This window comes from Lynx canadensis, chromosome B1 (genome assembly GCF_007474595.2).
Source record: "Lynx canadensis isolate LIC74 chromosome B1, mLynCan4.pri.v2, whole genome shotgun sequence".
NCBI lineage: Eukaryota > Metazoa > Chordata > Mammalia > Carnivora > Felidae > Lynx > Lynx canadensis.
Window position 1 is genome coordinate 74,125,806 of NC_044306.2, and position 27,225 is coordinate 74,153,030.

The window sequence follows — 27,225 nt, forward strand, 5'->3', positions numbered from 1 at the left end:
ATGATTCAAGTCTAAAATGTAGTAACCTTTTTGGGGATGCCTGGGTGGCTCATTTGATTAAGTATCTGACTCTTGGTTTCAGCTCAGGTCATGATCTTGCAGTTCGTGAGTTCGAGCCCCACATCGGGCTCTGCGCTGACAGCAGAACCTGCTTGGGATTCTCTCTCTCCCCCTTTCTCTCTGCCCCTCCCCCGCTCGCTCTCTCTCAAAGTAAACTCAAAAAAAATTTTTTTTAATGTATAAAGATTTTAAACGTTTGTTTTTCAACCTGCTTCCAGTTATGGGGACCAGAAACTGATGCATATAGCTAATTAACATATGTTGCTAATACATCTATACATTCATGTGCATTGATCACAGGATTTTTATCTTACCGAAGAGTAAACATATTATAGATAGCCAACATACTATGAACTGGAGTTGTCATCCTGATCTAATTGTACTTATATTGTACTATTGTACTATATCCATCTTATTACATCTACCAATCTGTAATATATATATTTTTAAAAGTAGGTCCTGCACTAAAATTTCTTTTTACGATAAAGACTGTTCACAAAAGCGATCTCTCAGAATTTGCAACCAATGAGGTTTTATTATAAATTCAGCTTTGAACGTTTCTTTACCTAACAGTAAAGGTGTAAAAAACTCAAACACCAAAAAGCAGACACCTAGAATCTTGTAAAGTCAGCAAGCTCCCCTCACACTTTTCTCTCTTCTTCCTTTACAGAATCTCCTTTAAAAGCTCAACAAGAAACTTTTATATTTAAAGTTCATTCTTCCTTCACCTTAGGGCTAATCTTTTGATGATCAGAAGGAAAGGGAAAGAAGGAAATCCAGATGAATAAAGGAGGGCACACCAGGAGACCACCACTAACTCACCCCAGATGCTCTCCTATCACCACACCTATTTCATTCACATAACTTCTCTTGTAACTCAAATAAGCTCTTCGTAAAACTGAACTGATGTTCCAGGCTGCTGAAATAAGCAGAGCTTTGACACCTAAAACACCCTTTTACTTCCGTACCTGAAACTCCACTCACGTGAAATTGCATCTATTCAGTTCTGCAATATTCTGCAGCTGGGGAGTTTAACATTTTAAGTTTCAAACTTCAAACGCTTGTTAAGTGTCACAGCCAACAAGTCCTTAAGTCCCTTCTGCACAGTGTCACCATGTTCTTTATTTCTCCAAGTTCCCAGATTAGCCCCACAACCAACACTCAGATCACATTCCCTTCATCTTAACGGTTCTTAACACAATGCACTCAGCTTATGTGTGCTCTTCTCCACTTAACGTCTTTCCAAAGTCTTAATTGTGGTAACTAATGTTTGTACATGCAATTGTAAGTCCCACAGCATCACAAGCAGTAAAAATAAGCAGATGAATCTAATTAAAAGAATCTAGGGGCGCCTGGGTGGCTCAGTGGGTTAAGCGTCCAACTTCAGCTCAGGTCATGATCTCATGGTTTGTGAGTTTGAGCCCCTCATCGGGCTCTGTGATGACAGTATGGAGCCTGTTTGGGATTCTCTCTCTCTCTCCCTCTTTCTCATTCTCTCTCTCTCCCTCTTTCTCTCTGCTCCTTCCCATTTGCGCTTGTGCAATGCTTGTATGCTTGTGCATGCGCTTGTGCATGCTCTCTCTCTCTCTTTCAAATAAAAAAAAGAAAAAAAAGAACTCAGAAACCATCAATATTTAGTGTTTTCATTATACAATAACCTGATTTGCTATAGAAAAACCAGGAGTTAATACTGACTTCTTATCAAATTCTAATCACTATAAAATATTTTAAGGTATATTTATTAATAACTGAAGAAGTAGCTAAAACAATCTTATACTCTCCTTTTCACAAAAATATTCCTTTTAACAAGCCCCAGAATCAACATCCCTTATATTATTAATATACTTAAAATGTATTCAACTTTTATATATATTAATATATTTTAAGTATATATATATATACATACATATATATATACATATACATATATATATACATACATATATATATATACATACATATATATACATACACACATATATATAATATCCTGAAAGCAAGCAATGCAAATAATACAAGTTATTAAAAATTACAAAGAAAAGATACTTACTGAATTCCAAAATCTAGAACTGATGGCTGAAAATGTAAGCCCTTTCCACTAAATAGTTTGTCTGAGAAGCTAAAAAAGAAAAGACAAGACAGATTATTTTTTGTTGCAATTTTGAAACTTGAATGCTGAGTTAAGAGTATACACTTAGGCCAAGGGCTCTCACAAGATATAATTTTACTCCCCTATTGATGAGTCTGAACTAGATCTTAAATGTAAAAATTGAATTATTAGAAGTCTAATACAATTCTATACTTGCAAAAATTTAAGATACTTTTAGATTATGGTTAGTATAACATATCACAAGTACAGATTCTATAAGCATTCGACAAAAATGAGGAAGCAGGAAGCAGTTAATTTTTAATATACATTTAATTTAGGTTTCATTTATGGATGAATTCAGATAATACAACTATTTTCATAAACTCCAAATCAAGACATACATGTAAGATGACTGGGGATGAGGGGTTGGAGAGGGAAGGAGATTTGGCCTCTAAAGTTGTAACAGGGAAAGGATGGGAGCAGAGCCAGGGATGCCCCCGAAGGCCGAAACCATCCCCAAGTCCATATTTTTAAGAACAATCATCACATAAAACCTCACATGGCAGGTCACATCTTCAACAGCTATTAACCAGTTATGATGATTTTTCTTTAGAATCAAGACACATACCAAATTAACATACCAAAAAACAGAGTAAAATAAAAATATATGTATAACATAATAACATAAAATATATATATACATATACATAAACATACTTAAAGAGAAAATACAAAATATGTGTATATGTACTTGTATTATGTGTGATATATTATATACACCAAAAAACTATCAATGCTTGTGACATTTTAAAAGCCATGCAATCCAAAACTATTGAACTGGAGAAGCCCCTAAATGCAACAAGTGTAGCTATTTTCAAAGACTCCAGCAAGCTTTCTAAAATGCAATCTTGGGGCGCCTGGGTGGCGCAGTCGGTTAAGCGTCCGACTTCAGCCAGGTCACGATCTCGCGGTCCGGGAGTTCGAGCCCCGCGTCAGGCTCTGGGCTGATGGCTCGGAGCCTGGAGCCTGTTTCCAATTCTGTGTCTCCCTCTCTCTCTGCCCCTCCCCCGTTCATGCTCTGTCTCTCTCTGTCCCAAAAATAAATAAATGTTGAGAAAAAAAAAATTTTTTTTTAAATAAAAAATAAAAAAATAAAATAAAATAAAATGCAATCTTTCCACTGCCTCCTCCCACCAACTAGCACTGCACCAAACATGGTCCCAAGATTGGTCCAGGAGTGGACATCTGAATTTCAGAGCTGCTGGCCAAAAGAAGCTTTGTGACCTTCAGCAAGCCCATCTCCCATTTTTCTTGAAGGTGCAAACAATACAGAAACCAGAAAACCCCTTCCAAAATCCTCATGTCATAGGAAGGATCCTGGCTGCAATCTTTCCTTCCTCCCTCCACTTTTCTGTCCCTATCTAAATCAAAGTGACATCTCAGTCTCCACCTGCCCAATTCCCACCTTTCTACTTGCGTTGAGCTTGAACAGATAAGAGGTATGTTGTTTACTGGCCTCCTAGGACAGGACTAACTCCATGACGATGTACAAAAAGGCCACTAACACACCCAGTTGCCTCCAGAAATGTTTTCAAGAGCCCCAGGAGGTGATGGATGCAAAGAAGTGCCAACATCACATGTACCACAGCCACCCCGCTCCAGATCGAGCTGGCCAGGTTTCAGCATTCCAGAAGAAAAGGAAAACAGGCAACTTCACATACCAAAAATTATCTTAGAAAAGTCAGGGTACTGTATAAGTAATAAGTAAAACAATTAATGATAGTCTCTTCCTGAGTACCAAAAGTGGATTTATCATCAGATTTCACACCCAACTTCTGCACGAAGACAAGGTTTTAAGGATTTAAGTAGCTCACTTGAGATCACACAGCTATTAAGAGTCAGAGCCAGAATTCCCATGCAGATCTGTCGAGGCCAGAAATATGAAGCTGGTATGGAGTCGGGGCCTATCCAAGTTCACCAGACCTACCCAAGGAACCAAGGCACTCTAGCGGTTGAGTGAGGGTTTGAGCTTTAGCGTGCAGACAAACTTGGGATGCCAGGCCCAAAGCCACTACTCTCCAGTCCTGAATGGGTCAATCACTCAACTTCTCAAAAGTCTTAGCCTTACTATCTTAAAATGAAGATCACAACAGTATCTACCATATAGTTATCCTGAGGTTAAAATGAGATAATAATGCCTTTGCTTCGTGCCTGGCATATAGTTAAGTGCAATAAATATTAGATCATGTTACTAAGAGGAAGACTGTCATCTAACAAGAAAAGTAATGAGAACAGATGGAGAAGCCAATTAAGCCTGAGTCAGAGCTGACCTGGGGATTTAAAAGTCCCAAATGGGGAGCAGTAATTATCTCTGAATAGAACAGATGAAATATAAACCTGCACCATCTCATATCATAACAGAGATTTTTAAATCCCACAATCAGGAAGTTTTACACACCCAACAAAAATCAGATATGAAAGGTCCAACCTACAGCAATAAAACTAGAAACAGACAGACTGTCTCTAACTTCGAAGAAAACTCTATTTCAATCTCATAATGGAGAAGTAAAACCATGTCAATATTTCTTCCTAAAAGTCACAGAACAGATTCATTTTTCTCTTTGGTCAGTTTCAGCTCACTCGATTTACAATTTGGAAAGGAGAGCAAGTTACAAGGGGATTTAACATCACTGTCTAAGGTTAAAAAGTTAGTACTCGTAGGTAAAACCATTTTAGATGTAGACACTGTCCTGGAGAGTATTCACACACATGCACATGTCCTCAAGTATTTGTTAAAGACTTTAGGGGGAGGGGGCCTCGGTGGCTCAGTCAGTTAAGCGTCAAGACTCTTAATTCAACTCAGGTCCTGATGTCAGGGTTGTGGGATCAAGCCCTGCATCGGGCTGAGTGTGGCACCTGCATGGGATTCTCTCTTCCTCTCTGTCCCTCCCCTCCACCTCATAAATAAATAAATAAATAAATAAATAAATAAATAAATAAAACCATAAGGCACAAGTTTTTTAAAAAACTTTAGGGGGGAAAAGCAGCAAACTGCCAAAAATTAGTCAACTACCAACACGTATTCTCAAATATCAGTGGTAGCTAAGAAATTATACTGTGTTTAAAGACACCAAGGTTTTCACTTCCAAATCCATGACATCAAAGTAACTTAAGCCTTAAGAGCTACAGCAATAAAAGACAAAATTCCTTCCCTTTGCTCCTTTCATTCAAAGTCAGCATTAACCTTTTCGCATGTGTGCCCTTAATACTGCTGATGCTTCTTTTACATCACAATTCACCTGGCCTCTTTCCCTCTTACGAATTCCCTTTGTCTGGCATAAAATAAACTCAGACATCTTGTAAAAACAAATTAGAAAATTATGCCACATATTTCTAATGTGTACCCTCCCCCCCCCACCCCAGGAAGGTAATTATAAGGAAAAGCCCTTTATTAGAAGAGAAAGATAAAAGAGGAACCATTTTTCTTCTATTACAAGAGGGAGGTATAGGAGGAGAATGAGAGGTGACAGTAATCTGAGGTGCGGAGGCTCTTGTTTATATGGACCCCACCCCACACACTCTCTTAGCCCTTCTAAACACACCCCCCCCCACCCCGGCCGCAAAGAGCTGAATCTTTCCTCAGCAGCAGGACATGTGGATGAGGAATCTACACATTATTTGGAAAGAATATCTTCACCTAAGATTACCTGACTTTTTTTCTTTTATCATCTTCTCTTTTTTGGAAACTTCAGCTAACTTTTTTCTTTGTATATAAAACAAAGAAACAGTTTTTTTTTGTTTTTTTTTTTTAAAGTGGCTGGTATAAGAGAAAAGAAAATTTCTCTGGAAATTAGAAGAGCTTGGTTCAGGTCCCAGATATGATATGAGCTCCCATGTGACATCAGGCTTCTGTTTTCTCTTCGACAAACTGAAGGAGCTGGACCAGACTGCATGGCTCCGGGATCCTTAGAAGGGCATTCAGATGCCCCGACTCCTTCTTCCTAGGAAAATTATATCTATTTGCTGATATCAGACACACCCATTAAAAAATTTCAGTCCAGTGACTTCAGTAGGGAATGAATTAACTATAACCAACTGTTCAAGCCATTCAGAAATGTTATCTAACCAAATACTTCATTCCAAACACAATGCTCCAGCTCCCTGGAAGGAGCAACAGGACCCAAGGACTGTGGACCAGGCCTCAACGGCTCATGGCAATTCAGTAAGGACTAGCTGCGCCGGGGCAGGTGACCAGCTCTAGGAAGACCCTCCCCTCAAGGTTACAATCCAGGAAGCCAGACAAGGCTCAGATGCCAACAAACAAAACTCATAGATCAAGAAAGTTCAAAGTGAGGGACAGAAAGCTCTGAAAAAGTCAGGAAAGGCTTAGGGTGGGGGGTGGGAGGGGGCAGGGGCCTCAAGGAACAGTTACCACAGATGGAAACTGAAGGGAGGCCACTTGCAAAATGAACAGCAGCAGGGAAGACACAAAGGCTAAGGAAAGCACAGGCCGCATCTGGAAAACACCATTCAGGCAAGGAAGACACACTAGGAAGTTGGGGCGGAGTCTCTGACTGGTGAAGCATATGGCAAGGGAGGTGAGCCTGAACAGTGAGGACAGAAGGGAGCAGACAGGAGGGCAGCCAGCAATATAGTCTTACTGGAGGACAAGGACATTGGGATGGTGCACGAGCCAGACGCTCACCACAACACGCCATGAAAACAAGACTCATGCACCGTGGCTCTGCGCTGGGTCTTACCCCTAAAGGAGCCTAAAGGTTTAACCAATCTCTGGAGGACACTGCAAAGTTCCAGAACAGGGCCTGCACAGGCTGGTATAGTCCTTTCTGAACAGGTAAAAAATAACTTCACGTTCCAGCAAGGATTTGAGAAACAATGGTGGCCACCTACAGAGAAGATGGAACTGTCTGGTTTTCCACATTCCTAAATGCACTGATTTGCATTTGCCTCTCAAAGCCCCAACATCTCCAGCTGGCTGTCTTTTACATGCAAACTCTTCTAATACCTCCAGAGCATGGCCATGACCAGGCTTTAGCCACTGGATGAGTACAAGGACAAGAGGACTGGCTTCCCACACAGTCCACAGACCCTCTTCTGCCTCAAGGAAGGTAACAAAGGAGACCATAGCAAAATAATACCATAGCCTAGACTCTGAAGTATTCAAGGAAAGACATGTTACGCTAATGAGCTACTTACTGGGCTGTTCTCCTTAGAGTCAGGAGAATGTGAGTGCGCACCAGAGCTCAGTGCTGGGACTGCTGTAAAAGACCCACAGAGTCCACAAAGGTAGAGATTTGTGCACTGTTAATCCCCTTGGACTCTGAGAAAACACACACACACACACACACACACACACACACACACACACACACACACACACAACAGGTATATTCAGGACTCAGCTGCTATCCCCAGGCACCGGGGGGGGGGGGGGGGGGGGGGTGGGATTTAGTACTTTCCGTCATACGGCAAAACTAGGATCGAGCCCTACGCAGATACAAGAAGCCCCAGCCTAGGCAGCCCTTCCTGAAGCCTGCCCACAGTTAGACTGGCCACTCCAGAGCAAGGCCTGCACAGTTAGCATGGACACTGCCCTAACCACTCCAGTGATCCAAGGGAACCCAGCCGCAGGCCTTTGGTGAAATGGCCCGAACCATGTGATTTATGAAGTAAGTTCTATAACTACATGGGTTATGAAATTCTACATCATAATCTTAGTACCACAAGTTGCTTTTGGCTCTTCCTTTTAACTTAAAAAATATTTCTAAGAGTTTACCGTGGCAGATATGATAGACATAAGCACATCTACTGAAGTTAAAACTGTCATTCTTCCTGGCAAAGTAACTACTGATAGATAGTCACTTAAGGATGGAGGCAGAAACCAGTATTTTTCCCTAATGAATCCCCCAACGAGTGGGGGGGGTGGGGGGTATCATTTGGCCGAAGAGAAAAGTCCTTGGAGCAATCCTAGCAGTGGTCAAAGGCACCCTCACTGATAAGGGGATATTTGGCGCTTTAAACCAGCCCTACATGTTGATGGCCAGGCCTTCCCAAGGCCAGGACAAAAGTCCTACACACCAATCCGTCCCTCGAGTTGCAAAGACATTCTCCCAGCTCATACCACCCAGGGATGAGGTGTTCCTTCTCTCAAAGATTAATGCCCGAAAGCCCCTTTCTGGATGGAACCTGGGCTGGTTTCAGGCCCTCGCCCATCCTGCCCTCTCCAGGATTCTCAGCATCCCCTCCTGCTCTTTCTCCTCCACTTACATATAGGAGATACTCATACTCCGGTCACTCCGACCTGATTCAAGTCCCCTCCTTCCCTTCAGCTGTGGGTCAAAGTAGCAACGACTTACTGAACACTTACCAGATGTGTGTACCAGATGCTGTGCCCAGCACTCTGCTATCCTGTGTAATCCAAGGAACCCTGTGTGGCTACTATTAGTATCCCACGTCCACACCCAAAGAAACAGACACTTTGAGGGTTTCCACAACCAGCTAAAGCACACTCCACTGCTGGTGGCTGAACGGGAATGAGCCCCTGGCTACACCACCTCCCGTCCACGTCTCTGGGGTCCTGCTCCCTCACTCTACCGCAAATGCTCTTGCTGAGGTCATCAGTGAGAACAAGCTGGGAAGGCAAGTGCTGAGGCTACTCAATCTCCCCACTGGCTACTATCCTGAAGTGCCCCTCCTTGGTTTCTAGGAAATCTTGCCCAGTTTTCCTCCGCCCTCCGTGCTGTTGCTTCTCACCTCCCTGTCAGGCCCTTCTCCCCCACATTACTGTCTCCTCAGCCCTCCCTAAAGTCTCACTTTGGCCAGGCACACCTACCCCCTAGTTTTAGCTATCACCAACAGGGTGACACTTCCTCTAGGGACATCTGTCACTTCTTTCTCCAGCATCCATGTTTCCTTACTTCAACCACAGACTTCCCACTGTCACCTCTCCTGGATTCCGAAAGGGCCAATTACTAATACTTCTAGACCTGCCTGTAGCTAGAATGCTGGCATATGACCCAGACTTGGCCAGTTTCACCTCCCTGAAGCGGGCAGGGCATCAGGAGATGATGCCACAAGGAAGGGAAGGAAAGAAAATGGAGAATTGTTCTGGGGGTAACCACGGCAGCCAGGCAGCATGGTTAAGTGTCAGGGACAGCAGTGTCCTCGACATCTGCTTCCATGGCACAGTTCTAGCTGTGGTTCTATCTGCTATGTCCCCTCTTCCATTCTTTGTTTTTCTCAGCCTGGTTCTTAAGTCTTCCTAGAGATTCTGAGAGCTGCCCAACATCTTTTCAATAAATTCCTTTTTTTTTTTTTCCTGCTTAAATCAGCCAGAGCTGGTTTCTGTGGTCTGACTGATTCATTTCTCAAGACTGTGTATCTGTGGCCTGGACCCCTCTGCTGAGCTCCTGACTTGGGTTTCCAAATGTACCAGACACCATCCCACAGATGGCCCACAGGCACATCCAAGTGGAATCCATGGTGGAGTTCAACGTCTTGCTCAGACTCCCTATTGGATCACAGCACTGCACAGTAGTCCCTTATCCACAGTTTCGTTTTCTGTAGTCTCAGTTACCCACCATTGACCACGGTCCAGAAGCAGATAATCCTTCTTCTGATACACAGTCAGAAGGTCACTACTAGCCTCATGCTACGTCACTTCATTTCATCTCATTAGGGTAGGTATTTTATCATCTCACATCATCACAAGAAGGGTGAGAGCAGTACAGTAAGGTATTCTGAGAGAGATCACATTCATACAACTTTTATTATAGTATACAGTTACAATTGTTCTATTTTATTATTGTTGTCGTTAATCTGCCTTTGTGCCTAGTTTATAAATTAAACTTTGTCAGAGGTATGTATGATGGGGGGGGGGAACAGCACAGTTGACCTTTGAACAACACAGGTTTGAACTGTGCAGGCCCACTTACACACAGACTTTTTTTCAATAAATATGGTACAGTACTGTAAATGAACTTTCTCTTGCTTATTATTTTCTTAACATTTTTTCCCCTAGCTTACTTTACGGTAAGAATACAGTATATAACACATACAACATACAACATGTGTTAACAGATGGTTTACGTTATCAGTAAGGCTTCCGGTCAACAATAGGCTCTTTGTAGTTCAATTTCTGGGGAGTCAAAAGTTATATGTGGACTTTCTGCACACGGAGTAAGTGCCCCTAGCCCCATGTTGTTTGAGGGTCAACTGTATACACAGAGCTTCAGTGCTACCCACAGTTTCAGGCGTCCACTGGGGCTCTTAGAATTTATCCTCAGAGGATACAGGGTCTACTGTATTCTCTTCTTGGTGAGTGGTGGCCTACCTGCCCAACCAGGAGACTTGTTGAGATTCTGACTCCTGTACTTTTCTTAACTCCACATGCAATGGATGCTGAGGACTCTGCTGGGACCTGGCACATTGACACCACTCAAATCTGTCCCCTCCTTATAGTGACACTAACAGGACCTTATATTCAAAAGGCATTTGCGATATTCTGATTTGTCAGTATTTATTCCTCATATATATTTGGTCTTTGACCACAGTTCCTGGCTGACAGGTCCCAAAACCGTTGGCATTTCCCAAGTGTTAAGGGGGACAAAGGTGTCTTTTGTCATGTTAATGGACTGTGGAACCCAACCACAGTGGGTGTGCTGGTTGCAGGGGAACCAACCTTGTGATTAGAGACTTGGAAATTTCGGCCACCCCCCCCCCCAAACTCCTCAGGGAGGGGAGAAAGGCGGGGCTGGAGGTTGATTCAGCCAATGGCCAATGACTTAGTCTACCCTTACTGTGTAATGAAGCCTCCACAAAAACCCAAAGGACTGGGTTCCTAGGGCTTCCAGGTTGGTAAATATGTAGAGATGCAGAAATAGTGGCGCGTCTGGAATAGGCATGGAAGTTCAGTGCCCTTTCCCCAGACTCTGCCTTATGTATCTCTTCATCTGGCTCTGCATTCTTATCCTGTACCATATCATTCAATAAACTGGTGAACATAAGTGTTTCCTTGAGTTCTGATAACTGCCCTAGCAAATTAATCAAACCTAAGGAGAAGGTCACTGGAAATACCCACCTGTGGCTGTCAGAGCACAGACTGGTGTCTGACATGGGGATCCAGTGGGGAGGGCGGTCTTCTAGGGCTGACCCTTTAACCTGTGCAATCTCTAAGTAGGTAGTGTTAGAAGTGAGCTGAATTTTTGGACACCTTACTGGTGTCCTAGAGTTGCTTGGTGTTGTACGTGGGAACCCCCATACACACTGGCACTGGGTCTGGGAACCCAAAAAGAGCATTACGTTTGCATTTCAAAGAATTTTAAAATATATTATTATATTCACATATTTAATCATACCACAGTCCATATGCCATCAAGAACTCCTTTAGTTAAGTGGTTGAATTTGCAAAAACTTGTAAAAGAAAAGGACAAATAAATACATAAATAAAAAGAAAAAGGCTGGTAATTAAGTCCACATTTCCTAACTCCTGTTCCACCTTATGCCTTTATGCAATATATGACTTCTCATCTGTGTTTTAAAGATTCAACATATTGGGGTGCCTGGTGGCTCAATCGGTTAAGCTTCCAATTCTTGATCTCCGCTCAGGTCACAGTCTCAAAGTTCGTGGGTTTGAGCCCTGCATTGGGCTCTGTGCTGACAGTGAGGAGCCTACTCAGGATTCTCATTCATATTCTCTCTCTCACTCTCTCTCTCTCTCTCTCTCTCTCTCTCTCTCTCTCTCCCCCCGCCCCTCCTCTCTCTCAAAATAAATAATAAACATTTAAAAAAATAAAGATTTAACGTATTTTCCTAGATTCTACTACATGTTAAGATAATTAAATGTGATTTTTCAGTCTACAGAACACAAAATGTATTTTGTACTACCTTTCAGCTCTAGGACAAGTTAGGACGAAAAAGTAATTCAGTAGTAGATATCTCCAAGTAGTAATAGAGTTGGCCAGATGCTACACATCAGAAGTGGAAGCCAAGAAGAAATTCACACGAACACTAAAGGGAACTGCCAGGCAGACTAGGGATGAAGGACTTTTCCTTCTCAATCACAGGGAGACAATGCAAGTACATTCAATACTGTGGCTATTTTTAGAAAACCAACTCTGAGCTCTCAAAGTGTCCACACAACTTCAGATATTAGTTCTCTGGACATGAACTAGCTATTATTTAAAGTTCATCTATAACCTTTTAAGCAACTGGACAGCTACACTTATTCACATTATAAAAGCAGCAATGCTGTATCTCTGACCATTAACTTCTTCCGTCTCCCTGCATTAAGATATTACAACAGCCAAGGCAGTGTGACCCAGGCCTCCAAAGATGAATAAGAGGCTGCCTAACTTTCATGTGCCTACAGTGCTGCATATAGTACAAGGTGGAGCAGAGTCCGTAAGAGGGAAAAAAACCGTGTGAAGCAGGTTAGGAAAAGTGTTCTGGATGAGGTGGCATGGAGTAGGGCTTGTAAGGCTGGATATGCCACCTTCAGGTAAAAGTGGAGGAGGGATTCCAGACAAGGGGAGAAACGCAAATGACGACACACAGACTACAGAAAGGCACGTAAAGTAAAAACCGACATATATAAGGTAACTTCTTGGAGTTTCTTGGTTGAAACTCTAAATGAAAGAATAACCCTATGTAACTTCAAATCCAAGGACAACATTTTAATTCAAACACTATGAACTGATTTTGTTATTTATTTATTTATTTTTTAACGTTTATTTATTTTTGAGACAGAGAGAGAGAGACAGAGCAGGGCAGGGACAGAGAGAGAGAGGGAGACACAGAATCCCAAGCAGGATCCAGGCTGTGAGCACAGAGTCCAAAGCGGGGCTCAAACTCATGAACCGTGAGATCATGACCTGAGCCGAAGTCAGACACTCAACTGACTGAGCCACCCAGGCGCCCCTGAGTTTTTTGTTTTTTGTTTTTTTTTTTTAAATTTCGATGTCAACAATATATCAAAATAATCTTCAGGCAATTACAAAGACTTAGCAATACTGTTGGAAAAATCTAATGAAAAATGTCTACACTGTTCCTTGAACAGTCAGCCTCGCAGCTTTCTTGGCCAGAGCGAGTGAAGGGCCTGCAGCGTCAGCTACTGGGAAGGGCGCGGCAATTGTCAGTTTTGCACAATAGTAACTTGTGTGTCCAGGCTTTCCTGTTTCTCAGAATACCTGGGCCACGTGTCATTGTTCAACAAGGTCAAGTCTTCTTAGAAAGAAAGAAAGAAAGAAAGAAAGAAAGAAAGAAAGAAAGAAAGAAAGAAGAAAGAAAAAAAAAAGAAAGAAGGAAAGAAAGAAAGAAAGAAAGAAAGAAAGAAAGAAAGAAAGAAAGAGGAAATTAAAGAAAAGGAAAGGGAAAAAAAAAGAAAAACACTCCCTCTGAATATTTCTTTCATGTAGAAGCAGCTCTTTTAAGTGGACTGTCCAGCTGTCCACTAAACACACTAGCATACACCACACACTTGCCCACAGAGCATAACTTCCTACTGCCAAGCTCACTTCTTGTAAGATATAATCCCACACTCACAATGGCTTAAAAGCTGATTTTTCTCATGTGAAACCCAAGTCATACTGACAACAGAGAAACTAGACTAGAATGTTCCCAGAAAGACAATTACTCCTTAATATAAATCAGAGGGGCCAAGTTATTTTTTTTTCCCCCTAAGGATAGGGAGCTTGGGGGTGGTAACTTTAAAATGTGTTATGTCAAAAACCATCTTCCCTTGAGAAATAATGGTAAAGGTTTCATGGTTTCTTTCCCAGGGAAATCCCTGTGTGACAGGGATTGTTCTCCTGCTCTTAACATCCCTTCTCTCCCTCTTTCATAGAATTTTTTGCCAGGCACACTTCCAGGGCTCCCTTGCAGCTGGGGGTGGCTATGGGACCAAGTGGCAAACAGGAGGTAAGCACCTTGCAGCAGCTTCCAGGAACCCTCTGGCCCTCCTTCCTCCCATCTGCTGCCATGAACACAAAAGTCCAACTTGCATCCTGAATACCAGACCCAGTACCTCAGGGAAGGCAATGTGGTGATCTGCGGGGAGCAGGGCTCCCTAAAGACTTTCTGGAGGCAGGGGCTGCGTATGTCCAGACTCTCACAGGAAAGGGAACACGTGATCTTGTTTTAAACCAGTGATATTGTAACCATTGTAACTGTTACCTGAAAACTTAATTCTAACTGAAACAGCTTCTCACCCTTTTTTTTTTTTTAACATTTTTTAATGTTTATTTTTGAGAGAGAGAGAGAGCATGAGTGGGAGGGGCAGAGAGAGAGGAAGACAGAGAATCCAAAGCAGGCTCCAGGCTCTGAGTTGTCAGCACAGAGCCAGACGCAGGGCTCGAACTCACGAACCACGAGATCGGAACCCGAGCCGAAGTCGGACACTTAACCAACTGAGCCACTCAGGCACCTCAACTTCTCACCCTTTTCTAACACCCAAGCTGCTGGGGCCACTGCTCAACAGAACGAATGCCGTGTAACCTCCCCATCCTTCCAGCCTCTGCTGGCCCTGGGGGACACGGGTTCCAGGGGCATCAGCCTTCCTTTTGGTCCAGAACCAGAGCCTCCCCCAAAATCAGGAGGCTACATGGTTAAGCAATAAATGTAACCCAACCGTGCCGGCAAAACAAAGAAAATTCTAAGAAAGGATGGCTCCTGGCTGCCTCTCACTGAGAAAAGCCACTGACTGTGGTAGTAGCCTTTGGTAGCTTTGTTCACAAGCTAGTGTAAACTGAGAAATGCTTGTAGATGAACCGCTTTTAGGACCGAGCACACAGAAACTACCTTCTAGTTTAGAACCTATGGTTCTGCCTCCTAACCACACACAAAGGGACAATTCCACGCAGGGACCTGCGAGGACCTCTGTGAGACACGTCAGCGAACCCAGGGTAGGAAGGTATTCCATGCCAATGTGACCACACCAGAAAAATAAGAGGTGCTGGAAGGGACACACAGGGGTTCCTGACCTCCTAGGAATAAGTCCAAGAAGGGGCCTTGCCAATAGGAGCACAACACCACTTACATTGCGGTGAAGGCAAGGAATTAAAATTATTCAGGTTTTCAAAGCCTGCTCGAAACACACTTACTTACTGACCTGCACTGCCTCCTTCCCCTGGGGGGGATGACAGGAACCCTACAAAGGAAAGCAACCACCTTCCTGCTCTACTCAAGGCCCTTCAACAGGGTGACACAATGCAGAGCTCCAGCAAAACCAGAAAAGGAAGAACGGGGAAGACGGTATCCTGTTTCCTACTCCGTCTTGGCAGAAGAGTCCAAAGAAGGTTTTAGCAGTGAAAGGAGTTTGCTTCATTCCCAGGGCCTACGGGTTACCGGATCCCAATCAGAAACCAACCCACAAGAGAAAGACGAGTCAAGAGACTACATACTGTTCTTGTGACCAGATTCTCAGTCTCTACTACTGTAAAATTAAGGTAACACCACAGGTCCTCTGTGAGGAGTAAATGAAATCTGTATGCAAAGAGCTTGCAAAGTACCCACCCGAGTGTTTGCCCAGGGAGTAGAGGAGTGTCAGTTCTAAGGTCAGCAGAGAAGCAAAATAGTCAAGACTGATCTTCTGATGTCTATAGACTCCAGAGAAACAAATCAGGACCAGGCTAAGAAGTGTCCGTTTTAAAATTTAATTTATTGGGGGGAGGCAGGCAGGCGGGCAGAATGCCTCCAACTTAATTCAAGGGAGCTGACAGCTCCAGGCTGCACTCCACTGGAACAGCAGCGAAAGTAGCTGGAGCCTCCCTTTCAATTCAGCCCAGGGAACTTAATTGTTCTTAATTATACAGGCGCCACTCATATGCAAATAGTGCATGAAGGGTTTTCCTTTTAAATTGTAATTTTGCTTTCAAACCCCTGAGGCACTGAAGTGTTATTGCTGAAGATGTCACAGAAGAAAGAGGGCCCGGCCTAGGTCACCCCAGCCCAGGAGAGAGGCCCCTCTTCACAGACCTTCTCTCCCTTTGTCTGGCTCTGCAGGCTTGCTACCCTCCCACCGGTCAGACCTGCCCCAGCCTGGCAGCCTGTCTCAGCCTTGGTCGTGGCCCAGCTCTTCTCAAACATCTCCATCTCTCCTTCTAGCGTTCTCCATCCCTAGACAAAGCACAGGATGAATCCAGCGCAGATTCCAGGGCCCAGCGGAGAAGGGAGAGGGAAGTAAAGACCAGCTGGTGGCAACCACCCAATCCCTTTGTGGAGGAACGCCAACTCCAGAAGAAGTGGAGCCCCCCCCCCCGGTAAAAATTGTGTTTCAGGGCACCTGGGTGGCCCAGTCTGCTAGGCGTCCGACTTCGGCTCAGGTCGTGATCTCGTGGCTCATGAGTTCAAGCTCTGTGTGGACAGCTGGGAGCCTGGAGTCTGCTTCGGATTCTGTGTCTCCCTCTCTCTCTGCCCCTCCCCAACTTGCGCGCTGGCTCCCACACGCTCTCTCTCTCTCAGCAATAAACACTTGAAAAAAGATTTAAAAAAAAGTGTGCTTTGAAGATCATAGTGCCATGAAAAAAAATGCCCCAACAAGTAAATAAAAGGAAACAAAACAGTCATGTGCTGCATGAGTACAAGTAAAAAATACACAGAGGAACACGAAAAGGCAATTACCAAAATATTAACAGCAATGTTAGGATGGGTGGGATGTCGGTAACATCTCTTTCTCCTGATTTTCCAAAATTGCTAAGCGGCTCAATGTCTATGAGAATATTAAAAATTTTCAGTTATGTGCTTTCAGAAAACTCAAGAGCAATAGGAAGTCACATTCTTTTTAAATATTACTTGTGATCATTTCTTTTTATCAATTCAAAGAACACATTTCCACATTTATAAGCTATTTAAAAAGCTAACAAAAGTTTCAATGCCTAACTCACTGGCAACTTTTCAGTCTCCGTGGGCTCTTCTTCCTCCACCATGTCTTTAAGACACAGACCCGCAGGCTCCAGGCTTCGTTCTCCCTGCCATACACCCTCACTTGCTGATCTGGTACAATCTCAGGCTCCAGCATCACTTCAAACTTAACGCCTCCTGCACAGCCCTCTGGCTGCCCACCCACAGGTCAACTGGATGTCTACGAGACATTAAGAAAAAAAAAGTCTAAAGCAAAACCCTTGACCTTATCCCAACTCTATCCATAGCCATCTAGCTCAGGTGTTCAAGCCAATAATCTTGGAATCATCCTGGACTGTTCTCCACCTTACACCCCAAATCAATCTGCTGGAAATCTTGTGAGCTCTGCTTTCAAAGTGAATCCAGAACCCCACCACCTTTACCACCTCCCTGATAGTCCCAGGACTCTCATCTCCCACATGTCTTGGTTACCGACTCTAATGGCCTCAGCTGCTCTCCCTGCAGTCCAGGCTGGACACCTGCCTTTCTAAATCTAATCCAGATCCCGTCACTGTGCTCTGCTCAAAACCTTTTCAAAGGTCTCGCAAGAACTCTGCACCACGCTCCTCGGGGTGACCTCACTGCCTTCAGTTCCCTCCCCTCCTGGGACTCTCAGTCTGCTTGGTGAACACTTGGCATTCGTTCCCACCTTAAAGGCCTCTGTACTGGCTGTTCTTTCAGACAGCCTCAGGGCAAACTCCCCTCCCCCAGATCTGAGTAAAATCTCTCCCTTCTAATAAGCCTCCACATCCTAATGACAGCCCCCACCCCACCCACCATCCTCATCTTTTTTTTTCCCTGTCCCCAGTTTTTAATTTCCTCCATACCATGTATTGTCTTCAAACATCCATTAGCTTTTTCTAATGTTTACTTATTTATTTTGAGAGTGAGCGCACGTGCAAGCAGGGGAGGGGCAGAGAGAGAAGGAGAAAGGGAGAATCCCAAGCAGGCCCTGTGCTGACAGCACAGAGCCCCACGTGGGGCTCAAACCCACGAAGCATGAGATCATGACCTGAGCTGAAATCAAGAGTCGGACGCTTAACCAACTGAGCCACCAGGTGCCCCAAACATCCATTCGTTCTAGTTGTTTATTATTTAGGTTTGCCGTGTCATTCCCATACCCCATCTGACGGCACGTTTTCCAGGACAGGAATTTTGGTTTGTCTTGCATGCCAATGTGTCCCAAGCATTTACAGCACAGTTGCTGAATAGGATTTGTTAAGTTAAAGAAAAACTTTTCAACTGATGCCATGGATTCATAAAATCACAATTCAGGCCGCAGATTATCTTTTTAATTATCCAGTATAAAGTCAGCCTACCATAACATAGCAGAACCACAGGATCATTAAAAAAAAAAAAAAAAAAAAAAAAGTTCCCTAAATTTCAATTTAAACCTTTACCAAATCTAATTCTGAAAGAAAGAAAGTATAGAACAGTCTTAAAAACCAGTGTCATGGGGCGCCTGGGTGGCGCAGTCGGTTAGGCGTCCGACTTCAGCCAGGTCACGATCTCGCGGTCCGTGAGTTCGAGCCCCGCGTCAGGCTCTGGGCTGATGGCTCAGAGCCTGGAGCCTGTTTCCGATTCTGTGTCTCCCTCTCTCTCTGCCCCTCCCCCGTTCATGCTCTGTCTCTCTCTGTCCCAAAAATAAATAAACGTTGAAAAAAAAAAATTAAAAAAAAAAAAAAATTTAAAAAAAAAAAAAAAAAACCAGTGTCAGGTAAGTTGTATTTTTTTATTCACCTTAAAAAAAAAATCATGTCAAAGGTATACAGATTAGAATGAATTACTAAATTACAGATGCTATAATTGTTCAGAAAATGTCAAGATAACTAAGAAATTAAAAAAACAAGGAGGATATTGAACTATTGAGAAAAATAAGGCATTGGATCAGGCACTGAACATCATGGAAGAGATCAAGCTAGAGACACACTTTGTTAACGCTTGGCTGGGGAGAATCTTTCAGAAGGAAGCATCTGGGGTGAGGGCCTGTTTCACATCTCTGATAAACCATCTGAATCAGCATCACTAGTTATTACAACATTCCTGGGATGGCTGTTTTGGTTCCACTGCTTGAATGAGTAGGTTGGTAATCCCAGAATGAAGCAATCAAAACCTACAGTATTTATAAACACCAGCTACACAAAAAGCATGGCAAACTGAGGTGAACCCTGGCACCAGACTCTCGGCCTCCCTTCTGCCACCTCAGCTACAACCCTGGTTTAGCACCAGTGGGGAGCCGATGTGTACCCCAGCCTCACACTAGTCCTCCAGCTATAATGGGGGCAAATGTGGCCAACCGTGGGGATAAAAGATCTGAGAGATGAAGGGAGAATCCCCAAATTCACTTACTCCTTGAAGCCAACAACACTCCTTCTTCCAGATTATAAGAGTTAACAAATTCCTGGGGAACCTGGGTGGCTCAGTCAATTAAGCGTCCGACTTCAGCTTAGGTCATAATCTTGCGGTTCGTGAGTTTGAACCCTGAGTGGGGCTCTGTGCTCACAGCCTGGAGCCTGCCTTAGATTCTGTGTCTCCCTCTCTCTCTGCCCCTCGCCATTCTCCTCTCAAAAATAAGTATTTAAAAAAAAATTTTAATAAAAATTTAAAAAAAAGAGGGGCGCCTGGGTGGCGCAGTCGGTTAAGCATCCGACTTCAGCCAGGTCACGATCTCGCGGTCCGTGAGTTCGAGCCCCGCGTCGGGCTCTGGGCTGATGGCTCAGAGCCTGGAGCCTGTTTCAGATTCTGTGTCTCCCTCTCTCTCTGCCCCTCCCCCGTTCATGCTCTGTCTCTCTCTGTCCCAAAAATAAATAAATGTTGAAAAAAAAAATTAAAAAAAAAATTTAAAAAAAAGAGTTAACAAATTCCTTTTAATGCTTAACCAAATGATTGGAGTCTGTCACTTGAGGCTGAAAAGGCCCCAACTAGTAGTGAGATGAACTCAGTAACTCAAATATAATTCATGAGACTGGGTCCAAAAGTCAGAAAAGTAACCTTTGGAACATTAAAATATATTTTATGACTGTTTATGAAAACACATGCTTTCTGAGAAATAGGATGATTCTACAGAAGGCCAAAGATAATCTGCATCCCCTTCAAACAAAGGCAGAAAAGTGTCTCTTAAAAAGTGCAAACTACATTTTCTTTAAAAAAAAAAAAAAAAAAAAAAAAGAAACAATAGCTTCTGTTAAGAGGGACAGAAATGTTCTAAAATTAGATTGTGGTGATGGCTGCACAACCTTGCAGATAAACTAAAAAACGGTGAATTGTCTCCTTTAAATGGGTGAATGGTACGGTACCTGAATTTTATCTTTAAAAAGCTGTGTTTTTAAAAAAAGAACTAACAGCAACTACATAGTGCCAGCCTCCTAATTCAATCATTCTGTCAAGATTCAGTATAGCAAAGGAAAGAGGAGGCCATTTCTGCCGACGCATCTTCTCAAACATGTAACCATACAAGCCCTACAAGCTCATTTCCTTTCTGTGCACACAGATGCCTCTTATACATAATGAAAATGCCATATGCAGATGCATCTGATTAGCGCCATCCACATTTCCCATCATCATGCAGCACTTGGGGAGCTGCAGTTAATTCCTGCCCATTATCCAAGTGCAAAATCATTCTGCCTAATTTCAAGCAGCCTGGCAGCTGCAGAGGAAAAACAGCCTTGCCTGTCAGTGGAGGCCCATTTGACATATAACCCCTGTTGCTACAAGGACTCCAATCATCTAGGGCTAATCAATTTCAATCAAGTAGGCACTATTAGACCACAGAACAATGGTGACTTCCTTCTTCATCTGTTAGCATGTACCTTCAAAAAGCCAGCAAGAAAGATGAATGAGAAAGGGCAGAAATCAGGACGGGTGTGTTTTCTTTTCTTTTTTCTGCGGGGGAGGGGGGAGGCAGGAAGGGGTTGCGGGGGGGGGGGGGGGGTGAAGAAATCAAGTAAGAGCAGAACAAGTATTTACACCAAGGCATGTTCTCTCCCCCTGCTATCCCCATCCCCATATTAATCTCACGGACATGTGAGCCCTGATCCTTAAACCACCTGGCCTCCAGAGCTCAATAAACTCCAATACTACTAAATTATTCTGAATTTGCCAGTTCTCCAAATAATCCCTTGACCTCTCTTCTGAGGAGGCATTTCCGTATTTTAAATAGCTTCCATTGTGGTTTTCCTTTAACTATAAAAGAGATAAGAAAATATACCAACAGTATTTCATACAATGAAATGGGGGAATTATACTGTAAAATGCCATAATTATACAATAAAATACTGTACATAAAGTATTCAGCTAAATTTTTAACTCTCATTAGAAACAATTCAATTTATAACCCAATATTCAGTAACACTTCAGAAATGCATTCCTTTCCTCTAGTAATAATGAAGGGAATCCTGTACACTCCAGTCTAGAAATACTACGCATTCTGGCAGTAGTTACAGAATTAGTCCCATTAAATTCAAGAAAAGGTTAATCCCCTGCCGTGGGTTCTTTAAAAACGTGTAACTCCTAAACATTTCCTCTCTTTTAAAAAGGATCATCATGAGCACATCTCCTACAGTCAAGAAAGAAATGAATCCACTGGTATCCAATTTACCCACCCTCAGAGGTAACAGGAGTTTTTGTAAAATATGGATTTTAGGGCTCCACCACTTCCTGCTGATTCAGAATCTCTGGGGATAGTGCCTGGAAATCTGCATTGTGAGAACAGCTCCCCACGCAGCTGCACTCTCCTTGCACCCATTAGGAAAGAAGTAGCATGTGCATTTGGGAATCACAGTTCCATTTATTCATCTTTCTGCTGCTCGTTCTGGGATTCTTCCAGGGATACTTCTGTTTCCAATGCAGCTCATTCATTCTCCTATAAAATTCTCTGGTTTCAGGGAGAATCAGGTTGCAGGAAACAAACTAGCTATTTTAAGCTGAAAGGGATTTTACTATAGAGAATTAGATGCTTCTGGGATTGCTGAAAGGTTCAAGGAGGCAGTCTCTGTTCTAGACCTCCAGAAAGGACTCCCAGGACAACAGGGAACCGGCCCACCTAGAGTACTGGTACCTTTGTCACACTGGGAAGGTGGGACACTTTGGGAAGCAATCCTGGAACTACTGAGTCAGGAACATCCTGTCAACTGTGATGGCAGGACCTGAGAGCTACCTCTGCCACCACTGTTGGTCCAATGCCACATATCCACTAAGTCAAATCAAGGGACGAATCACTCACATTTTGCGATATTCCAGAGGTCGAACTTTCCTGAGTTGATACGCTTCTGATGCTACTGCACTGAACAGCGGTCACCAGAGTGAAGTCCAACATGCCTGCCTTACCCTGAACAGAGGACCTCAACTCTCCCAACAGTCACTTATTCAAGCAGTCCTTAACACTCTCATGTCTCCTTTATCTACAGCACTCTGGCCTTTCTTCTCTCCATGTCCCCTTCCTGTGGGGACAACTGCTAATTCAGATCCCAATACTGTATCCCAATACCTTTTGAATTTCTTCTTCTTTGGCCCCACTCATAAGGCAGTATCTTTTACAGGGTCCTGATTTTTATCATCCAATAAACTGGATCTTTGCCCCCCACCAAATCCTGTCATTCACCAAATCAATGCCACTTGAACTAAATAGATAGGATTAACAAAAAACATACTAACACCACCCTCACCAGGGAAATTCTAATAATCACATTATTGAGATCTGCCCAGATTCGACCAGCATTTTTTTACATGGTATTTTCTTTTTTCCTTCTTTTTGAATGTTTATTTATTTCTGGGAGAGAGAGAGAGCACGAGCGTGCAAGCAGGGGAAGGGCAGAGAGAGAGGGTGACAGAGAATCCCAAGCAGGTTCTGCACTGACAGCACAACACTGAGCTAGAACTCAAGGACCACAAGATCAAGACCAGAGCTGAAATCAAGAGTCCAATGCTTAACCAACTGAGCCACTCAGGGACCCCACACAGTATTTTCTAAGCCATATGTCCAACACAGCATGAGGTGCTATGAATGGATAAAAGCCCTTGACCACAAGGAGTTGGTATTCTCAGAGGAGCAGCAGAGACCTAAGAAAAGAATAGTGGGGACAGAAAGAATTTTAGATGCTACAACTAAAATATTTGATACCAATATTAACTATAAACTTCTCAGATTTGAAAAAATAATGTTCGTTCTTTTCTTAAAGCATGTGTGAGGTCTCCTGAAATGAACATATGGTAACATCTTGTGTAACAGCCCACAGAGTCCATTTTTGCAATCAGATCTTACTTAATACAATACACTGTGTGACTTCAAAACATGTGCATATGTCAAGTGCAGAAAATCTCCCACAGTTATCTGGCCAGGGTGAGGAGTGAAGGGAGATCTTTAAAGCAAACAAAATCACTCCTAACACAGGAGTCAAGCCTGAGAGCACACTACAGTATGATAGAAGATATACAGTTACCTTTAATTCCTTAATTTATTTTCTCCTGTGAGTAAACTACTTTTCCTCCTAGATTTAACTTGGTATCATATTTGTGCTTACATTGAGATTTTTTTCCTCCTGAGGGATTCAGTTTTCTCTTTTAATTGGCGCTTCACATCTTTTGGGCTACTGTCTTCCAAAGAAGCAGCATCTTTTTCTAAATAAGGAGTCCACATACATTTCTTACTGTACATACTCACTTTCAAGAAGTGGAAAACTATACATAGAGTAAGTTTCTCTTCAAGTCATGCTGAAGGTGGAAGGGGCACACCCACAAAAGCTTGCTAATCTGTTTTAGGTGGAAACTTTACTTCTATTTCTTTTGTAAAAGGATTCCATCCCATCCCCCACATTTGAGAAGCATGCTGTCTATGCAATTTCCTTAAATAGAAAATTCAAGGTAATTAATCATTTCTTTTACTACTGCAAATATAACCAACTTTATATGGAACAGAACATTTCCACCTTCTCTAGATGAAAAGTCTACAACATTCACAGGCACTAGACTGTCATCTCTCATAAGCACCAAGATAAAATTAATTACAAACTATCCTGCAAATCACCAAAGATTAAACAGATGACTGATGAATGGTCTCTGGAGCCCTCTGGACAGTGGGGTAAAAGCAATGGAAGGCTCTTCCTCACTTCACAGAATCCTACTACCAGAGGACACAATCCTCCCAGACCAGACCAAATGCAAAACCGCCCTACAGAAAGAGAGCAAAAATCCAAAGCCTGCTGTGGTCTAGCACACATATAGCATCAGATAAGGGACTATAGCTGACCTTTCTCTTGAGCTTCAAAGTCTACCCTCTCTCTAGGCCACGCTCTAAGCCACGCTCTGACGGAGGGGCCAGTGCCTCCAACCCCAACCAAATCCCTCTTCCACTATGCTATTTCCCTTAGTCTTGGAAACTCTAAGTCTGAAGCATACATTGTTAACTGCTTTGCTTGAGATACAGCAACGTTAATATGAACATTTTATGAGACAAGTCCAGGAAGCAAACCTACAAGAAACAAGACCAGTATTTTAAAGACAGTAAGAAGAACAGAAGAGAAAACGGAAATGACAGTTATTTCCTCCTTAAGTTCTAAAAGAAGTCTTCTCCTCTACCTGCTTTTAAGCTGACACTTGTTCTCACCTTGTTTTTAACGGTCTTGTTGTTTTCAAACCTAGAGGTTTCCCCCTAAATTTCCATAAGTGAATGGTTTATCTGCATTACTGCAACCAGACTAGATGGATACTCTTATTTTAAAACTAGTCCTTTTCAGGGCTCCTAGGTGGCTCGGTCAGCTAAGTGTCCGACTTCGGCTCAGGTTATGATCTCACAGTTTGTGAGTTCGAGTCCCGCATCAGGCTTTGTGCTGACAGCTCAGGGCCTGGAGCCTGCTTCGGATTCTGTGTCTCCCTCTCTCTCTGCCCCTCTCCTGCTCATGTTCTGTCTCTCAAAAATAAATAAACAGTACAAAAAAAATTTTTTTAATTAAAAATAAAAAATAAAACAATAAAACAAGTTCTTTTTTTTTTCAATATTTTAAAACATGCTACATAGTTTTTCTCCAGTCACTGGAAAAGGATACACTAAATTTAAAACTTATGTTTTCAACCCACACAAATCTACCAATGCCAATTGCTAGGAGCTCAAATACAGCCTCACTCTCGGTTCTGTTTTCATATACTAGATTCTCCCTATCAATAAATTTCCATTTTCACAACTAAATAACACAGTCTTTGAAGAGGCAAGCTGTAACCTATTTTATATTATCTACTGCCAAACTCTGGGAAGTAAGCTGAGGCTACAATATTTCACTCGCAGTTCTAAAACTCCACACATATCCACACTGCTCTCCATTTCACAGAGATGTGATAAACTCAGTGAGTGAATGTGTGTCACAGGCAAGCAGGCGATGTCTCCCGGCAGGCCAAGGAAATTCAGAACAGACCATGGGGAAAAGCAGCTGCACACGTTAATGGTATGGCTAATACTCTAAAATACTCAGGACCAAAAATCAAAGCCTCTCAAATTATAAAAATATGGTACCAAAACGATGAAAATAAAAAGAAATACATGCAATGTGGCCCACTAATGCAGGAAAAAAAAACACATGGACAGGAAAAGGACATCTGTCAAATACTTGGACAGTGTGCTGTTTTAGCACACTTAGCATCATCAAGTATGTGTCACTATCCAAGTAGCATCATCTTAGAAAGAAGAGCCATCCAGTGAAGTTTCTAACACAGAGACAGTCCCTGCTTTAATTTCACAACACATTCCTAGAAACCATAACATAAAGCCAATCATATCTTCCCATGGGAACTACATTAAAATCGAAGGGTTACATCCTGGCCAAAGACACCAAATAAATCATAGCAATGACAATGTTGCAAACAATCTATGACACAGCTCCAAACCCTCTAAATAATACAAAGTGATAAAATCAAGCCATAGCATTGGAATTTGATGTTAGATGTGACCTTATAGACCACAGGGTCTAAACCTCTCCTTCTCTAGGCCAGTAAATGAAAACCCAATGACCACTTGCCCAAGGTCAGAAATGTTGTTAGACGCCAACTGAGAAACAAACCCAGGCCCCCTATTAACCAATGCATGTACTACTACACAAGCTTACTTTCTTTACAAAGGTCCCTTAAAACAGAAAAAAAAAAAAAAAAAAAGCATACACTGTTATTATATAAACTACCTCTAAAATAAGACAAACATAAAGCAGAACTCCCATATAACACATTCTACCTGCAAACAATGCCAGCCCTTAAAGATTACACATCTACGTGCTTGTGATGAGCAACCATTTTTCTTTTTGGTCTTTTCAAAATTTACAAAGTATTATGGGAGAATACTTGGACTGCCAATCCAGAAGAGCCATGGCTTTTGGCCATGCGCTCCTTCTGGTTAGAGACCCAGCCTCCCTGGCCACCAGGACTTGCACGTGACCCAAGGCAGGTATCAGAGCCTTTCCCCAGACCACGTGAACTGGAAGGGAACCCTTGGGGTACAAAGCTGTGAGAAGGGCACTCTGGCACAGCCAGCGACCAAACTTCCCATTAGACTTTCTGCAAGAGAGATGGAAAAGCCAAACAGAAGTAAAATCTGCGAAAGACAGGGCAGCCCCACACACCTAAAGTGAGAGGTGCTGGTAAAAGTCTTAGCAAGCAGATAGGGTGAGCATTTCTGTCCCTTTTGGGTTTTTCTGAATTACCTAAGCTTGCTACCACAAACATGAATTTTGTAATGAGAAATGTAATGGGAAAACTCAGTCATGAAGGCAGGCCAGGGTTGATATTCAACTAGAATGAACTCCCTTTACTGAATGTCTAAGACCTCTTCTAAATGTTTTGTTTATTTCTGAGAGAGAGAGTGCACTCAGGCAGGGAAAGGACAGAGAGAGGGGGCGACAAAGGATCCGAAGCAGACTCCATGCTGACAGCAGAGAGCCTGATGTGGCCCTCAAACCCATGAACCTCAGGATCATGACCTGAGCCAAAGTTAGATGCTCAAGCGACTGAGCCACCCAAAACACCCCTAAGATCTCTTCTGATCGGAACCTGATTGGGTGTCATCCTGAACATGGGGTAAAAAACAAAACATTCCCTATAATCTATGAGGGTGATAGCTTCATTTCTGGGTGTGGCCTTGATTTGACATAAGTTTTAACTGTCTTTAACACCAGCTAACTGTAGAC

At 42.8% G+C, this 27,225-nt stretch overlaps 1 protein-coding gene across 2 annotated transcripts in view; it reads right to left on the minus strand.

Moving 5' to 3' along the window:
• Nucleotides 1–27,225, minus strand: part of TMEM131L (transmembrane 131 like) — a 170,627-nt gene that overhangs the window by 88,095 nt on the left and 55,307 nt on the right. For both annotated transcript variants that reach the window (XM_030312888.1, XM_030312887.1), the window contains exon 4: nt 2,111–2,179. In XM_030312888.1, the coding sequence (XP_030168748.1) occupies nt 2,111–2,179 (69 nt within the window). The remainder of the gene's footprint in view (nt 1–2,110; nt 2,180–27,225) is intronic.